Source organism: Equus przewalskii, chromosome 8 (assembly GCF_037783145.1).
Source record: "Equus przewalskii isolate Varuska chromosome 8, EquPr2, whole genome shotgun sequence".
NCBI classification, from domain to species: domain Eukaryota; kingdom Metazoa; phylum Chordata; class Mammalia; order Perissodactyla; family Equidae; genus Equus; species Equus przewalskii.
The window spans coordinates 50,575,821-50,592,039 of record NC_091838.1 but is presented as its reverse complement, the minus strand read 5'-3'; the positions used below and the strand labels follow the sequence as shown (position 1 = coordinate 50,592,039).

General features: G+C 32.1%; 1 protein-coding gene across 49 annotated transcripts in view; it reads right to left on the bottom strand.

Moving 5' to 3' along the window:
• RIMS2 (regulating synaptic membrane exocytosis 2) overlaps positions 1-16,219 on the bottom strand; it is a 573,066-nt gene that overhangs the window by 273,939 nt on the left and 282,908 nt on the right. For 25 of the 49 annotated variants that reach the window (XM_070630754.1, XM_070630743.1, XM_070630756.1 and 22 more), the window contains 4 exons: positions 5,994-6,202; positions 4,368-4,487; positions 2,125-2,224; positions 1,081-1,204 (listed from right to left, as the gene is read on the bottom strand). In XM_070630754.1, the coding sequence (XP_070486855.1) occupies positions 1,081-1,204; positions 2,125-2,224; positions 4,368-4,487; positions 5,994-6,202 (553 nt within the window). Of the gene's footprint in view, positions 1-1,080; positions 1,205-2,124; positions 2,225-4,367; positions 4,488-5,993; positions 6,203-6,316; positions 6,385-16,219 lie in introns of all 49 variants that reach the window. The other 24 variants (XM_070630747.1, XM_070630761.1, XM_070630775.1 and 21 more) reach the window with 1 other exon arrangement.

Sequence of the window (16,219 nt, the reverse complement as noted above, 5' to 3'; positions counted from 1 at the left end):
TAAAATCATTCAGAGAATTACATAAAAGAATATTTAAGACATTAAATAAAAATATGATTAGTGGATCCTTAACACCAAGAAATATATTTGGTTAATACACTAAGCTGATACAGTGGTTTTACCACATTACAAAACTATGAAAAGACAAGATGAAAAATAGATACAATTTCATGTACCAGATTCATTACTTTTGAAAGGAACATTTCAAAAACTGTTACCAACTTAAGTCATTTTCTCCAGGATAAATAGGGATCAAAATAATATAGTCCAATCATTTCCTGAACACATAAAAACTGGACATTAGTATTCTACAATAAAGAATAATTTCTATATCCTCCACCCTAGAATGCTCTTACTCCGAACATACATGTAATAATTCACTGTCAACTTATATTTTTTATTGCTTTCTTTAGTTATAAGTATACCTTCTACATTGGCTTAGAAAATAAGCTTCTATAAAGGAAATACTTCTCTGATATTTAATGAGTAATTCTCATAATATAGAAACAAAGGATTATATTTATTGCCAACTTCTGAAAATTGTCCATAAATTTTGTAACAAATTACAAAAGCCAAAGAGTAATTGGCACTTGCTTATTTTTTGTCTGTTTCCTTAAAGATGTTATATTTTTCCTTAAATTGTTCCTTCTATTTGGGAATACTATGACATTAGGCCTCTCCTTTCTATGTTGAAATCTCCATTTTGAAACAAATATGTAAAATTCATAGAATATAGTTGATACTCATTTTTACAATGTAGAGAACCAACAGTTCACGACATTTCCTTTAAAAGTACTTGCTAATATAGTCCCCTTCTACTAATGCTTTTAGTAGTCTACTAAGCTATGAAAATAATAGAAATAATAAACACCTAAATATTTCTTCTTCTTTTGTAATTGTATATTCTAGCATGATCAGATAAAGAGATGTCATGATTTTTGAAGAGGTACTTTTAATAAAGGAGAAAAGAGCATTGTCCTCAAAATTATTTATTTTTATAAAACAATCAGACATTTTTGGATTGCACATTACAAATTGTTTACTAATAGTCAACTTTATACATGTATGAAACCAACTCACCCAATAGGCCTTGAAACAACAAGCTCCACTTGTGGTTCGGGTTTGGATTCCAGAATGATGTTATATACTTCTTCAAATGTGGCTCCTTGCAATGGCCTTCCATTCCATTCTAACACTTCATCACCTATTGTGTGTGTCAGTAATGATAATCTCAGAAAGAAAAACTAATCCCGTAAAATGCATTTGAAACAAAAGCAATCTTAAGTGGCAATGAACTCCATAGAATAAAATCACCATTATGGAATAAAAAATATGCCGAAGAACAGCTCCAGTGGCATAAAATTTGATGACCAGGATGATTAGTATATTTCACCCAAAAGGACAAGTGTCAGAGGACAAATTACATGAAAGTTATCTTCTGTGTTTTCTATGATTTTCTCAGTGATGTCTTGTCCATGAATAGCTGTTAGTTGTTCTTGCGAGGGGCAGAGAAGTTAGGAACGACCTATGTTACCATCTTGGTGATGTCACTTCTTTCTCTATGATTTCTTGATAGAAATTCTAATTCTAGAAACTGTCAAGATCAGTTGCCTCTTCAAAGATTTTGTGACTCTGTGTTCTAGGTTTCTCAATATATATGCATCTCAGCACTTTGTCTAAACTCTCTTGTAAAAGACTTAATACTTAGCATCTTAATGAATTCCTCTCCAGGGCACTCCAGGATCTCTCCAATAGCATCCATTACCAAAGAGATAAGGAGTGATATATTTTAGGAAATACATATTTCCTAAAATAAAGCTTGTTTCCTAAATTATGCTGGAGTTTTTTAAAAAGGAAAATGAAGGCTTATGGAAAATAAAATAGATTAATACTAGACACAGACCAGGAACTTTCATCAGCAAAAAAAATAAGATGAATAAATACAAAAATCTTTTCATCTGATGTGATTCAAGAAACGTTACGCCTTTCTGCTAATGAACGAAGGTTTAATTTAAGTTAGGTTACCTCTTCGTTACTGGCCAAACCACTTCTAAATGAGGACAGCTTTCTGTAACTACTCAAGTTTAAGAGTTTAAATGTAAATAATCAAAGATAGAAACCTACCGGGTCTGAGATGTCCTACAGTATCAGCTAAACTTCCTTTTTTTACTTTGGTAATAAATGCACAGAGCCGACCTGATTCAGTCATCTTTCCTCCTACAACCTGTTTAAAAGAGGAACGTGTTAAAAAAGGCATATTGTTGAAATGAACATAGTTGAAGATACAAGGAAAAAATAACTAGACAATTTGGAACTAAAAACTATAATTTAATACACTAAAAATAATTTTTAAATAATATAGTGTTATTAGGAACTGAGTACATGTCCCCAGAGTGAATTCTTTACATATTCCAAATGTTTTACAATTTAATCTATTTGTTGAAAATGTTCCATACCTTAGAAAAAACTTAATTTGTAATTTCTATCTTTATTACAGAATTCTTACTTTTGTCATTTCTAAAAACACGTTATTACAGTACTGTATAATTAAATTAACACTTCTAGTTACAGGCTTCAAATAAAATAAAAATATAAATATTTGTTACTTTTACTATAATTATGATATCCTACCAAAATTTCGTTAGAAATCTCTTAGTCACATTGATAATGTGCATAATGATGGATTTTTTTCCTGATAAAATTACAGAATTTACTTAATCTCATCAGAATTAATGTAAACTTTAGACCATGTGCATCCTAATTTTTCTATTTTTATGTTTCTATTAATATATGTCTTTCAGAAAAAGAAAAAACAAATGTTAGCAATAATGCTGTGGAGTCATATGTGTACCTGTAAGACTGACTTCTTACAAAATTATTGCTTTGATTCTCATCAACTGCCATTTAATAAATATATCAACTTTATAGGAAGTTAAGCAAATAATAGTAACTAACTTCATTGACTAAAGTAGTTTTTTCTCTTCTAAATTGAGTGGAAGATAACTGAATTCATAAAGCATTAATTTATCTTATCCCATGTATTTATTCCTAAATTGCAGTGAATTACACTCAGTTGCAGTTCAGTTAACATTAAGTAATTATTCTTATGTTTGATTCTGAAAATTAAATGTATAGATATTATGGGCTGACACCCCGATGTTAATATTTAAAAACTTTCTTGCCTTGATAAACTTTAATAATAATAATTAATATTACTGACTATAATTATTATTATTGAAATCTTATAGAGTGCCAGGCACAGTACTAAATGTTTGTATATTGCTTTGTTTAATCTTATTATAACTATTCAGTAAGTAGTATTATCTCCATTGTACAGACAAGGAGTCTGAGGGCTAAGAGAAGCTTAGTTGCCCAGTGTCACGTAGAAGTAATTGCTGTAACTAGAAATCAAACCAAGACTTCCTAAGCTCTATACTACACTGCTCTAATGCTATACTGGCCAGATCTGGATTTAAATCCCACTTTCATTACCATCTTTGACTGTGGGCAAATTACACCACTTCTTGCAGCCTCTTTCTTATCTGTTGCGCGTGTTAAACAACATGATAGATGTATAATGCTCAGATAAATACCAGCAATATGGCAGCCACCCAATAATGGTTAGTTGCCCAACTCCACTTACACCCAAAGTTTTCTATCTCTCACTTACTGTATTCTACAGGACAACTTCTGTAGCAATGGCTTAACTCTAAAACATTTGTTCTTTTTTCATTTCAGGTTTTAATTCACCATATAGATGCACAAAAAACAAACAGAGCTCTATTTGCTGTACTTACCAAATAATTGTCTGATATTTTACAGTAAACTATAAATCAACATTTATGTTAAATCTCCTCACATAAGTGAGTTTCCAGACTTCAAACAGTAGTCTCTCTTTCTCTCTCTCACACATGCACATATACACAAATACACACACAGACACACATTTTGCTACACTAATACAGAAATTATATCCTTATGAAATACATATATTACATTTCCCACATTTGCATATTTAGTAACCGAATAAAACTATGATTTTAATAGACTATAAACAGATACAGACTAAATGGACAAACCGTATAGTAAAATAAGTTTGAGTGCTGTATTTAGAATTCAAGTATATAACTCAAACTATATTTTCCAAAATTATATATACAAGTATTATTGTAGAATAATGGCAACTTCCTAAATAATACTTGGAAAATGAAAAAGTTTTGGATAATGAGTGCAAATATTTGGAAAGTCTTGAAACTTAAAAGAAACCTCACTAAATTGGTGTAATAAAAAGAGTTACTATATCATTTGCTTTTCTGATACATCTGAAAGGAGTATAGAACCAAAATCTCATGTATTTCATCACATACCTTCAAGCCAAGCATTGCTCCTGAATCTCGAGGTACACTTCCATCTTTTAGACGCTTATTTAATAAAATGCGACCAATTAAACGATCTCCATCTTTAGATGGCTGCCACGTCACAGGGTGCTGACATATTACATCGACAAACAAAAAAATTAATGTTCTTTTATGACAAATGACCCCTTATCGTACAATCTCTCTAAACTTCAGATTTCCGAAGTGTTATGATTACACAAACCAGTTTGCATTCAAAACAGTGATCAAAAGGGCTTACTACATTATGCTTATAACCTCAATTTTATAATCTCAATTTTTTTCAAAGTCCAATTGCTTCAAATTCTTACAGTGCTCTGACATAATACTGAAGTTATATATGTAATCCTACAAAATCTAAAAAACTTAAAATACATGCAAACTAATTTAATTAGCTATATGCTGGAGATTAACTAAAAATTCACAGGCAGAAAAGATAGATTGAAATTCTATGCAACTGAACTCATTTAAAAATGAGAATTTAATCTTCTCTAGAGTAAAAAGAATTTACTCTAATAAAGTAAGACTCGAGTAAAAGTTAAAAGGTCAAATTATATTAAAGCATAAAATTTGAGTCTATGATGAGGGTTTTCTTGAAATAGGTTCCTAGATTAAAATTATAAAAAATACATAAGCCCCAATAACTTTCAACTGAATCTGTACGGGAGAAATAGGCCTAATTCAAAGGTCAGGATAGATTATACTTGTCACTTTTTGGAAGTTCATCGATTGATGCTTTCAGGTCTTTGATCTATTTAGTAAATTAATTTTATTAGATAATCCAATGGTATTCATTATTAAATAACCTTGAAAATATTAGGAATTTATCTCTTTCTCAGGGCATAACCAAGTCATTTATAACTCATGATACCATTCCATTACGAATTATATGTCAAATAACAAAGTAAGTGATTTGTGTAATCACAGTTTCACAGTTATCTAAAAGGAACATGCACATCTTCATGCAAAATTTAGCAGGCAAAAGACAAGTTCCAGTCAATCACATCTATATGGTAAAAATTTTCAAAAGTCTCACTACACTCAAAGCAAAAATAATAAATACCCAAGCAAATGGCAATGGTTCTAATACTAATTACTACTACATTATAATGCTATGACAATAAAACAAAAGAGCAAAATGACAGTGAAAGGGAAAAAAGAAAAACAACTTTTTCTGTGCAAACAGACCCAATTATCTCCCTTTTGCCTGGGATTCAAACTGTTAATAATTTAATTTTCATCCCAAGGAAAATATATGCAAGCAATCAAATAAGCCAATCCAAAAAATTCTTTATATTTGTGATTTATATTAACATTACAAAGTTCTCTCATGCGACCATAGACAAAACATTCCTTTGTTCCTAATTTTTTATTTCATTTATTTTTTTGGTATGCCGTCAAACAACAAAAACAGCAAAGCAAGCAAGAAGTATTTTGGTTTGTTTGTTTTGGTTTTGTTTTTCTTTTCTGCACCTTAAGAAATGCTACATTGACCCTTGAAATGTCCTGTCCTTTTATTATGTTCCGTTTGAATGAGTGACAGAGAGCAAACGAAGACCAAATGAGCAGGTTAAAAGGCAGGCTCCACAATCTCAGTACCTTATCACTATGGCTATGCTCCTCGTTAAGGGTTGTGCTACTACAGGTATCTACCCCAGAGTCCTTAATCTGAGGCTCAGACCATTCCAAATCCTCTTCCAAAGAGTGGCCACCAAAGTACATCATTTTCTTTTGTTTCTCAGACCTGGTGTTAGAGTCCGACAAAACTGCCTGCTCTCTAGTTTTTCTTTTTCCCTTTTGACTGTCCCCTACAGGTGTGGGATAAAAAAAAATACAGAAAAGAAAACATGCAAAGGTATAAATAAAAAAAGGAAAAGTGAAATGATAACGGAAAGTAAATAGTAAGGCTCCACATGTCTCACCAAAGACATTGGGGATGCCTCACTGCTATGCCAAGACGTATGGTCCAACCAGTTGTAATCCATGTCTCCTGTGAGAGTCAGACAGACAAAGAGTGCAGTAAAGGAGACAGCGAAAGAAAGGACAGACAAAGACATTACAAACATTTTAAACTGTATGATCCTGTCTGGTTTCAAGAACTTCATCTGTAGCACTCACTGTACATACCAACAGAAAGCTAAGATTCCAAATGAGTGAAATTTATGGAATGCAGAGTATAAAGTCTTTATACTCTAGACAGACCCTATAGAACAAAAGTCCTGCAAGAAGAGAAAGGCTAATAACACACAGGAATAGAAATGAAAAAATTATATATTCTGAAAAAGAAAAAGACTATTAGCTATGTCTGTTACTCATGCTGTTTTCTTCTTTCCGGCCTACAGACATGAGTTTGTTCTCCAAAGACAAAAGAGCATTTTAAAAATTAAACAGCAGCTCGCCAATACCACTATAATAAAAAGCCAAGATAATTAAACTGTACTTCCTGAAATACAATATGATATTCTTTATAAATGCTGAAACCTCCTAAAAAGTTCGGGGAGTTAAAAAGAATTGATTACACAAAAAATTAATTATGTATAAAAATGACAAAACAGATTTATTCAATTTCTATTAGTAAAAATAAACTTTACTTAAATATCACGAATTACTTAATATTACTTTGAAATAATTTTTCAACTTTTTTCAGAAATTGCATTGTCATAAAAAATAAATTTTCTTTTAAAATAATTTTGTCAGACAATTAATGTAGTTGGCAACTGAGAATGAATATCGATTTCCCAAAGTTTTGGGCTCCTTATTTGCCTTATATCTGAAAAAAGAATTTATTTTTAGTGCACATATATCTTTTTAAGCTCTATTTGAACGTTCATTTATTTAAAAACATTTACTAAACACCTTCTATTTGCGATGCACTGTGCTAAGCTCTAGTGTAAGAGGTAAAATAATGAGACATAAAACAGAGTGGAGATAAACACAGTAAATCATCCACGTCGATTAGAAGAGTACAAAACACTGAAAGAGTATAACAGGATCTAATTTAAAATTTGGGGTCAAGAATCAATTCTAAAGAAGTGATGTTTAAGATGAGAATTGAAATATGTAACCTAAAGGACAAGTAAGGAAATAGGCAGCTGGAAAGAGCATTCCAGGAAGAAATAACAACATGGTACTGTAAAAGAACTGACTGAACACCAGTGCGTCTCAACCAAAAAGAATGAGGGAGAATACATGGCTAACTAAGACTGGGGAGGGGGCGTAAACTAGGTTAGAGGGGCCTTTTTATACCATATTGAAGGTTATGAATTTCATTCATTGAAGGATTTTAAGCAAGATGGTGACATGAACTGGTTTACATTTTTAAAAGATGAACCTAAGTACTAAATAGAGATTGGTTGGACGATATCAGAGTTAAAACGCATTCGCAAAAGGGACAGGCGATTATGACTTGAGCAAAGGTGATGGCAATAGACATGGTAAGACAAGAGGCAACTGGGAGATATTTGGGAGGTAGAAATAAGAGTGTTAAGAAAGACTGAAGAGTCAAGGATAACTCCTAGGTTTCTGGGACTAACAACTGAATGGAAGAAAAGACGATTTATGAGAGGGAGAAGACTGGAGAAAGAGCACTTTTCATTAAGGAAGGAGTAGGAAGGAATTACTCTATTTCATAGAATCTAAGATGTCACTGACTGTAAGATTCATAGATATTAAAATGATAAAAAAATGCATCTTAGAATTTATTAAACATGGTGATTGATTTTGGATATATTATTTGAAACAACTGTAAGTTATTCAAGTGAGCATATAAGAAATCAAGTGGTTAAGCTGTAATAAAGCTTAAAAGGAAGGTTTGAGCTGGAGAAATAAATTGGGAATTATTAACATACAGACAGGAGTACGTAGATGTTTTAGGAACAGAGGGTAAAGAAAGATATGAAGTGGACCCAGATTGAATTCCAACATTTAGAGTTTGATTTGAGAAAAAGAGAGAGACAGAACTGAGAAAGAACATGCAGAGAAAGAAAAGAAGGAGGGTGGGAGATGGAGCTCTCCAAACCAAATAGAAGAGAGTTTCCTACACAAGAGGAGAAATCAACTGTATTGAATGATATCTACACATCAGGTAAGATAAGGAACTGAAAAGGCTGTGTTTGATTTGGCAACACGAAGATCAGGAAGGATATTAGAAAAAGCACTCTGGATAGAACGACGAAAATTAAAGTCAGATTGAAGTAACTAAAGAGTCAAAGAGAGATAGGAAGTAGAAAAATTGTGTGTAGATGAATAGTTCACAAAGTGAAATCCCCAAAACAGCATGATCAACATCATCTGGAAACTTGTGGGAAATGCAAATTCGTAGGCACCACCTTAGACTTAAATCAATCAAAAATTCTGTAGGTGAGGCCTAGCAATCTGGATTTTAACAAGCACACCAGGTGATTATGGTCTCGCTAATGTTTGAGAACCACTGGAAACAATTCTTTTAAGAAGTTTATTTGTAAAGGATAATGAAGTTGTGCTGACGTACACAAAATTCAATTTATAGGAAAAAGAAATCCCAGTCATTAATCTGTGAACTAAAGCTGTGCTTCCCAATCTTTTCCATGGCAAAAATAGACAATTATAATTTTATGGCAACCCAAAAAAAAGCTGACGGTATTTGTAGCTCAAAAAAATCCATAACCCTTTCAAAATACATTATTGTTCCACAACAAAGCATTGACAAATCTTTGAGTTGGATAAAATATAGTATGGAGACTGTAAATGAAAATTCTTGGCTGGTTTATTTGCAAAGTTGTGAGATTTCAGCTCAAAATCTCTCTTCTCTCCCTATGCTTGCAACCTATCAAAAAAGTGGTAATGTAGTTCTTTCCTCTATAAATAACGGAAATCAGATGTTTAACCATTTGACACTAAAGCAAATATATTTGACTGACAAAAATAGAGTATCATATATGGTAGACATTCAGTAAACATTTGCTGAATGAGTAAAAATCAGCATTAATAAAAGAAATATGGTAATCAATGTAAAACATATAGAAAATAGTCCTCAACTTCTAGGACTATTAATATGTAGCTAATAATACTTATCACTTAATATTCTATTGTGTGTAGCTTCAAAGGGCAGAACTAAGAAAATAAAATATCCATCCTTTAGTCGCAGTACAAAAATTTATTGCTGGGTTTTCTATTTCTAGAAAAAGTAATAGAAGACACAAAAAGAACCAAATGGAAACTTTAGAACTTTTTGAAAAATAACTGAAATTAAACAAGCAAATAGATGGGTTCAACTGCTGAGTGGTGAGGACAGAGGAACAACAATGAACTCGAAAAAGAACAACAGAAATTACCCAATCTGAAAAACAGAGAGAAAATATACTAAAAGAATAAAATAAAACAAATAGAGCCTCAGGGACTTGAGGGATTATAACAAAAGATTCATGTCATTGCAGTCTCAGAAGGAGAGGACAAAGAAGATGGGACTGGAAAAGTATTTGAAGAAATAATGACTGAAAATTTCCCAAATTTACATGATTTACAAATCATGTAAGTAAGCCTACTGATTCAAGAAACTACATAAACCCCCAAAGAAGAAATATGCCAAGAAATCTGTTCCAAGACACATCATAATCAAACCAAAAATGAAAGACAAACTGTCTTGAAAGCAGCAAGAAAGAAATAACACCTTACCTAATGGGAAAAAACAATTTGAATGACAGTGGATTTCTCATCAGAAACCTTGGAGGCCAGAAGGAAGTGACACAATGTTTTTCAATTGCTGAAATAAAAGAAATGTCAACCCTGAATTCTAAATATGGTAAAATTATCTTTCAGGTCTGATTGAAAAATAAAGATATTCTCAGATAAAAAGAAACTAAGAATTTGTCACCAGCAGACCTACTCTAAAAGAACAACTAGAGGAAGTTCTAAAAACAAAAAGGAAACAAAAAAGAAGGAACCTGGAAATATCAAGAAGGAATAAAGAATATGGTAAGTAAAATTAAGGGTAAATACAATGGACTTTCCTTCTCCTCTTGAGTTTTCTAAATTATGTTTGAAGCAAAAACTATATATTTTCTGATGAGCTTTTCAACATATATAGAAGAAATATTTAAGACAATTACATTATAAATAGGGAAAGTTAAAATAAAGTGTGTAAGCTTTCCACATTTCACTCTAATAAAATACCAGCACCAGTTGGATGTATTAAGTTGTGCATTTGTAATATATTACATAGAGCAACCACTAAAAGAAAATTTTGCAAAGAAATATACTGAAAAACACTACAAATGAATCAAGATGCAATTCTAAAAAAATTTCCAAATAACCCATAGGAAGGCAAGAAAACAGAGAAATAAAAAACAGAGGGAATAAAGAGAAAATACAAAAGAAAATGGCAAACAAGAAAATGCTGACCAACATCCCTCATGAATATAGACACAGAAATCCTTAACAAAATATTAGCAAATATAATTCAGCAACATATGAAACAAATTATACACTCTGACCAAATGGGGTTTATTCCTGAAATGCAAGGCTGGTTGAATATTGAAAATCAAAGTAACCTATCATATTCCCAAGTTAAAGGAGAAAAAAACACATGATTCTATTCATTGGAGCAAAAAAAAAATTCATGATAAAAAAAACTCTCAGAAAACAAGGAATAGAGGAGAACTTGCTCAAATAAATAAAGAACATCAATCAAAAACCTACAGCTAAGACCATACTTAATGGTAAAAGGCTGAATGCTTTATATGAAAAGAAATTTCACCAAAGAGGATATCCTTATTTGTCATAGCCAAAAAGTGGAAACAACCAAAATATCCTTCAATAGGTAAACAGCTCAAGTAAAAAAATTATTGATATATAAAACAGATGGACCTCAAGGGCAATACGCTGAGTGGAAAAAAAAAATCACAAAATGTCACGTACCATATGACTTCATTTATATAACATTTTCTAAATGACAAAGTTACAGAGATTGAGAATAAATTAGCGGTTAGCAGAGGTTAGGGATGAGGGAGAGGAAAGTGTTACTACAAAGGGGTACACAAGGAAGATCTTTGTGGCACAGCAGTTCTGTACTTTTGCAATAGCTGTGGTTACATGAATCCATACCTGTGATGTCACCGAACTATCTAAACACATTGTTCTGATGTCAATTTCCTGGTTTTGATATTGTTATGCAATATCATTGTATTTGTATCAATATTTGTTATAGTTATACAAAATGTAACTATTGGGGGAAACTAGGTGAAGGGCACATAGGATTACTCTGTACTATCTTTGTAACTTCCTACAAATCTATAAGTATTTTAAAATTAAAAATAATGTGTTGCTGCCTTCACGGGTATTGATTATCCTGTCACTGGAAATGTTCAAAGAAAAGGCTGGAATACCATCTGTCAGCACGATGCAGAGAAAATCAGTGCTTCAGTTAGGACATTACACTAAAAGCATACTAAATCCTATCCAACTCTGATATTCAATGAATCTATTAGTGCAAGTTAAACATATTTAAATATGAAAACTGGTTAAAAATAATCAAAAAATTCACTTGTTAGGCTAAGATTTCTATTTCAATTACCTCTACTGAAAAATATACGCTAACTCAATAGTGTATGTGTTTGCATGTAGATGTGTGTGTGTATGTGTTTAATACATAGAAAAAGTTCAGATATTCTATTTATTACATTTTTCTACAGTCATTAAATGAATGCAAAGTTTATTAACTGTTTTATGTCACTGTTTTTCCTTACTTTAAGTTAATAAAGTCTTGGCAATTAAATCACATATTATACAAAGGTATTCTTCAACATCTTCATTTTTAATTTAACCATGTTTATACAGCTGCAGCATGTTGCAACAGGAAGAGTTTTATAGCTGGAGCCAAAAAATGTATATTAAAGTATTGGCTCCACTTCTTATTAGTTTTATGACTTGGGCAAGTCACATAATACATTAGGCCTCATTTACTCACCTGTATAAAAAGAGATTAATTATAATATTTCACAGATTGTTGAGATATTTAAATAAGATAATGGTCATGAAAGTGCTTTGAAAATTGTAGAGTTATCTGAATGTTCATGGTATCACCATCATCTTCATCATTATTAAAATGATCATAACTTTCATTCTAAATCTCACACCAGATATACAAGAGAAAGCATCTTGAACCCTCCAGAACACCCCATACTACCAGTTGAATTCCACCAATTAACCTTAGTAGCACCATATGAATTAGAAAAATTACCCAACTGAACCCACCCTGAATTCCTGACTCACAAAATCATGAAAAAAGAAGGACTTCTGGCTTAGTGGCATGAAGTGTCAACAAGGTCTCTTCACAAAAACAAAGTACAAGCCTAGATGAAAACAATAATTGCATGACTGTGAAAAGCAAACAAAGGCACATAAAAAATTGAGAGAAACTGCTAAAGCTTCAGATTAAAGCAATAGAAGTCTGTTACCTTCTCACCTGGCATTGCTCCCATAACCTCCTTCTGGCACAGTACAAACAAGGGAAGAGGTCTACAGAAAGATCAATCGTTTTAGTAGTATGGAGCTGGCTGGGAAAACCAGCAGCTACCAGCAGATTTGCTACTTGATTTGGGCTGGGGGTGAAAACCTATGGCTTTGTCAGCTAGAAGAGGCAAACTCAACAGGAAATAAAGAGAGAAAACCTGTAGGTTTGCCGGCCAAAGATTGCAGTCCCACACAGAATGGCAGACCAGACACAAATTTGACAGGGAGACCTTGGAAATGAGAGACTCACAGAAAAAAAAGCTAGGCAAACTCTCTGCACATATCAGGCTGACTAGGAAACTACATCATGTTCAGAGGAGGTCCTGAGATAGCCTCATATAAAGTAACACCCAAGAGTGACTTGAGAACTGGCTGAACTTTGAATGTGTCCCCACATTACACACAGATTGATTGGCAGAAGGTGGAAGCCTTACAATTTCTGCCCAAATCTTTGGCTGACAATTAGGCTATGTAGACACAGAAGTAACCTATAAAAAGGTAGATATATACATATTTGAGTAAAACAAACTGAGCAGAGCTATCAGTGGAGATATACCACAGGAGGGGACAGATCCCACACTTTAAGTCCAAGTAAGCTGTTAAAAAATAAAAGAAAGGAAAGGAAAAGAAAAGAAAAGAGAAAGACAAGACAATCCTCCTGAAAATAAGTAAGAAACCAGAGCTATTAAAATATATCATCTAAAATGCCCAGTTTTCAACCAAACATTATGAAACATGCAAAGAAAGAGGAAAATGTGACCCATAACCAGGGAAAAAAGCAATCTTCTGATTCAGAGTGAACTCCGATGTTGGATTTAGCAGCTATTAAAAAGATTTTAAAGCAGCTATTATAAATATATTTTAAAAATGAACAAAACCATGTCAAAGAATTACAGGAAAATATAATGCCAATGACAATAAATAGAGATTCTCAGTAGAGACATAAAACTGTAAAAGGTATGAAATGACAATTCTAGAGCTGAAAAATACAATAGCCAAAATAAAATAGTCACTACGTTAACTCAACAGCAAATTTGAGATGGCAGACAAAACAATCAGTGTACTCACACAGCAGTAGAAATCATCCACTCTGAAGAATAGAGAGAAAAAATACACACACAAAAAAGAGAAAAGAACCTCAGAGATATCTAAGAAAATATCAAGCATATAAACATAAACATAATGGGATTCCTGGGAGAAAAACAGGCAGAAAAAGTAGTTGAAGAAATAATGGCTGAAAACTTCCCAAATGTAAGGAAAAACGTTAATCTACAGATTCAAGAAGCTCAATGATCCCTAAGTAGGATATATACAAGAGACGTAAACCTAGACACATGATAGTCAAGCTGCTGAAATCCAAAGACAAAGAGAACATATTGAAAACAGCAAGAGAGAAGACTCTCATCTCCAGAAAAGAATGGAATGACATATGCAAAATGCTGAAAGAGGAAAAAAATAAACTGTCAACCAAGAATTCTATATCCAAAGAAATTATCCTCCAAAAATGAAGGTGAGATAAAAAGATTTCCCAGATTAAAACAAAACCAAACTGTTTTCCCAGATTAAAACAAAACAAAAACTGAGACATATGTCTTTTTACACTGCAGGATCCAAGTGCCTTGCTTAGGAGCTAGAACTGGCTCCCTAAGTTTGCAGAATCAAATGAATAAAAAGACATTAATTTATTGTCATTTATAACATTATTTCTTTGGGGAAATGCACCTAAAGTTCAAAATTATAAACACATACTTCCTGTTTCCTCACTAAAAGTCAGAGAGTTTCCCCCTTCCACTATCTCAAGAATAGGATATGAGACTCAAATTCTAAGTTAATCAAATCAAATCCTTAATTACAAAGTAAAGGTCAGTAGTCCCATGAGAAATACATTTTTTCTTTAAAAAATTCCCAATATGTACAGAACAGGAAGTGCTTAAAGTGGCTCGTACAATACAACTTAAAACTTGATCTGCTGATTCTTCCAACAATGTGCACACACAGCTGAATACATGTACTGTGTTGTAAAATATAATCATATCTAAAATGCATTTGGCTTGAAGAGATTGCAAAGTATTATATTCATGCCCATTTATTCTTAACCGAGAATTTCAACATCTGTTTAATTCTCTTTTAGTTAAATTCTTTTTTTGATGTCCCTCATCTAACTTGTTCTTATCATCTTGGTCATTCATTAAAGTTCATGATTTTCATAGGTCCTACTATTTTATTCAACAGTCTATTCAATAAATTAATTAATATAATTATATATTTCAAGATTTGGACAAAAGGTAAGTATCAGGAGCATCTAAGATTCCTACAAAATTAAACCTTTACTTACACTTCATTAGGTCTCTGTTAAAAGAATTAACAGCAGTTTTGTATTTTAGGAGTCTATGCTTTAATTTTACTATGTCAGGCTTACTTTATTTGTTCCTGAAAAATATCTTAACCAAGCTAAGTCCTATAAAAAGAGGCAGATAAGCAGGTCCAGGGGGAATGGGGTTACAGATGGCAATAATTTAAGCTGCCCTTCTGCTTTGAAACACAACTCCATACACCCTAAATATTTCCTCAAAAAGCCCTTCTCATAGATACATCCTAGAAAGGAAAACAGACAGCTTCTAGCACAACCTAACAAAAGTGAAAGTCCATCTGATGTACAATTTTCTTGGATGAGTCAGCTGGCATAAATGCAGTCAAATTCACAGCACAAGTTTTTACTCATGTTCCACAAAGCTGCAATTCTAGTGATAGATAATGCTTTCACATTTCATGTTTCATACTCTAGTGCTATCAATTATTGACATTTAATATATTTTAGTTGAATGAAATAAAGAATGAACCAATTAATCAATCTACTGTATACTTCTTGAAATACTGAATGAGTCTTAGACTTGACTTTTTTGCTACTTCAATGCTTTTTTAACTCAAATAATTGGCTTGTACAACATTTGTAACACCATTAGGGTATTTGCACTGATATGCCTCTTATCAATTAATAACAATATGTTATTTTTTTTATCCATTGAACAAATTTCATCACCAAATTTTTAAAGCTGTACTAAATATCAATATCCAGGCATCATCTACTGAATTCTAATCCAACTTAACAAAGACATCATTTTAAGTTAAAAGTTAACATTTTCTATGTTCCAAACTACAACAACTAGTCTATAATATACTTCTGCTTTTAATTTTTCATTCAACTAGATAAGCAGCCTCTCAAATATTCCACAAACTAATTAAGATTTTTCTCTTGATACCTACTTGGTAGTTTCCTTGAGTGCTAAATTTTCCATTAAAAACAATCCTTTTTCTTTACTTTTTTTGCTTTCCTTTTT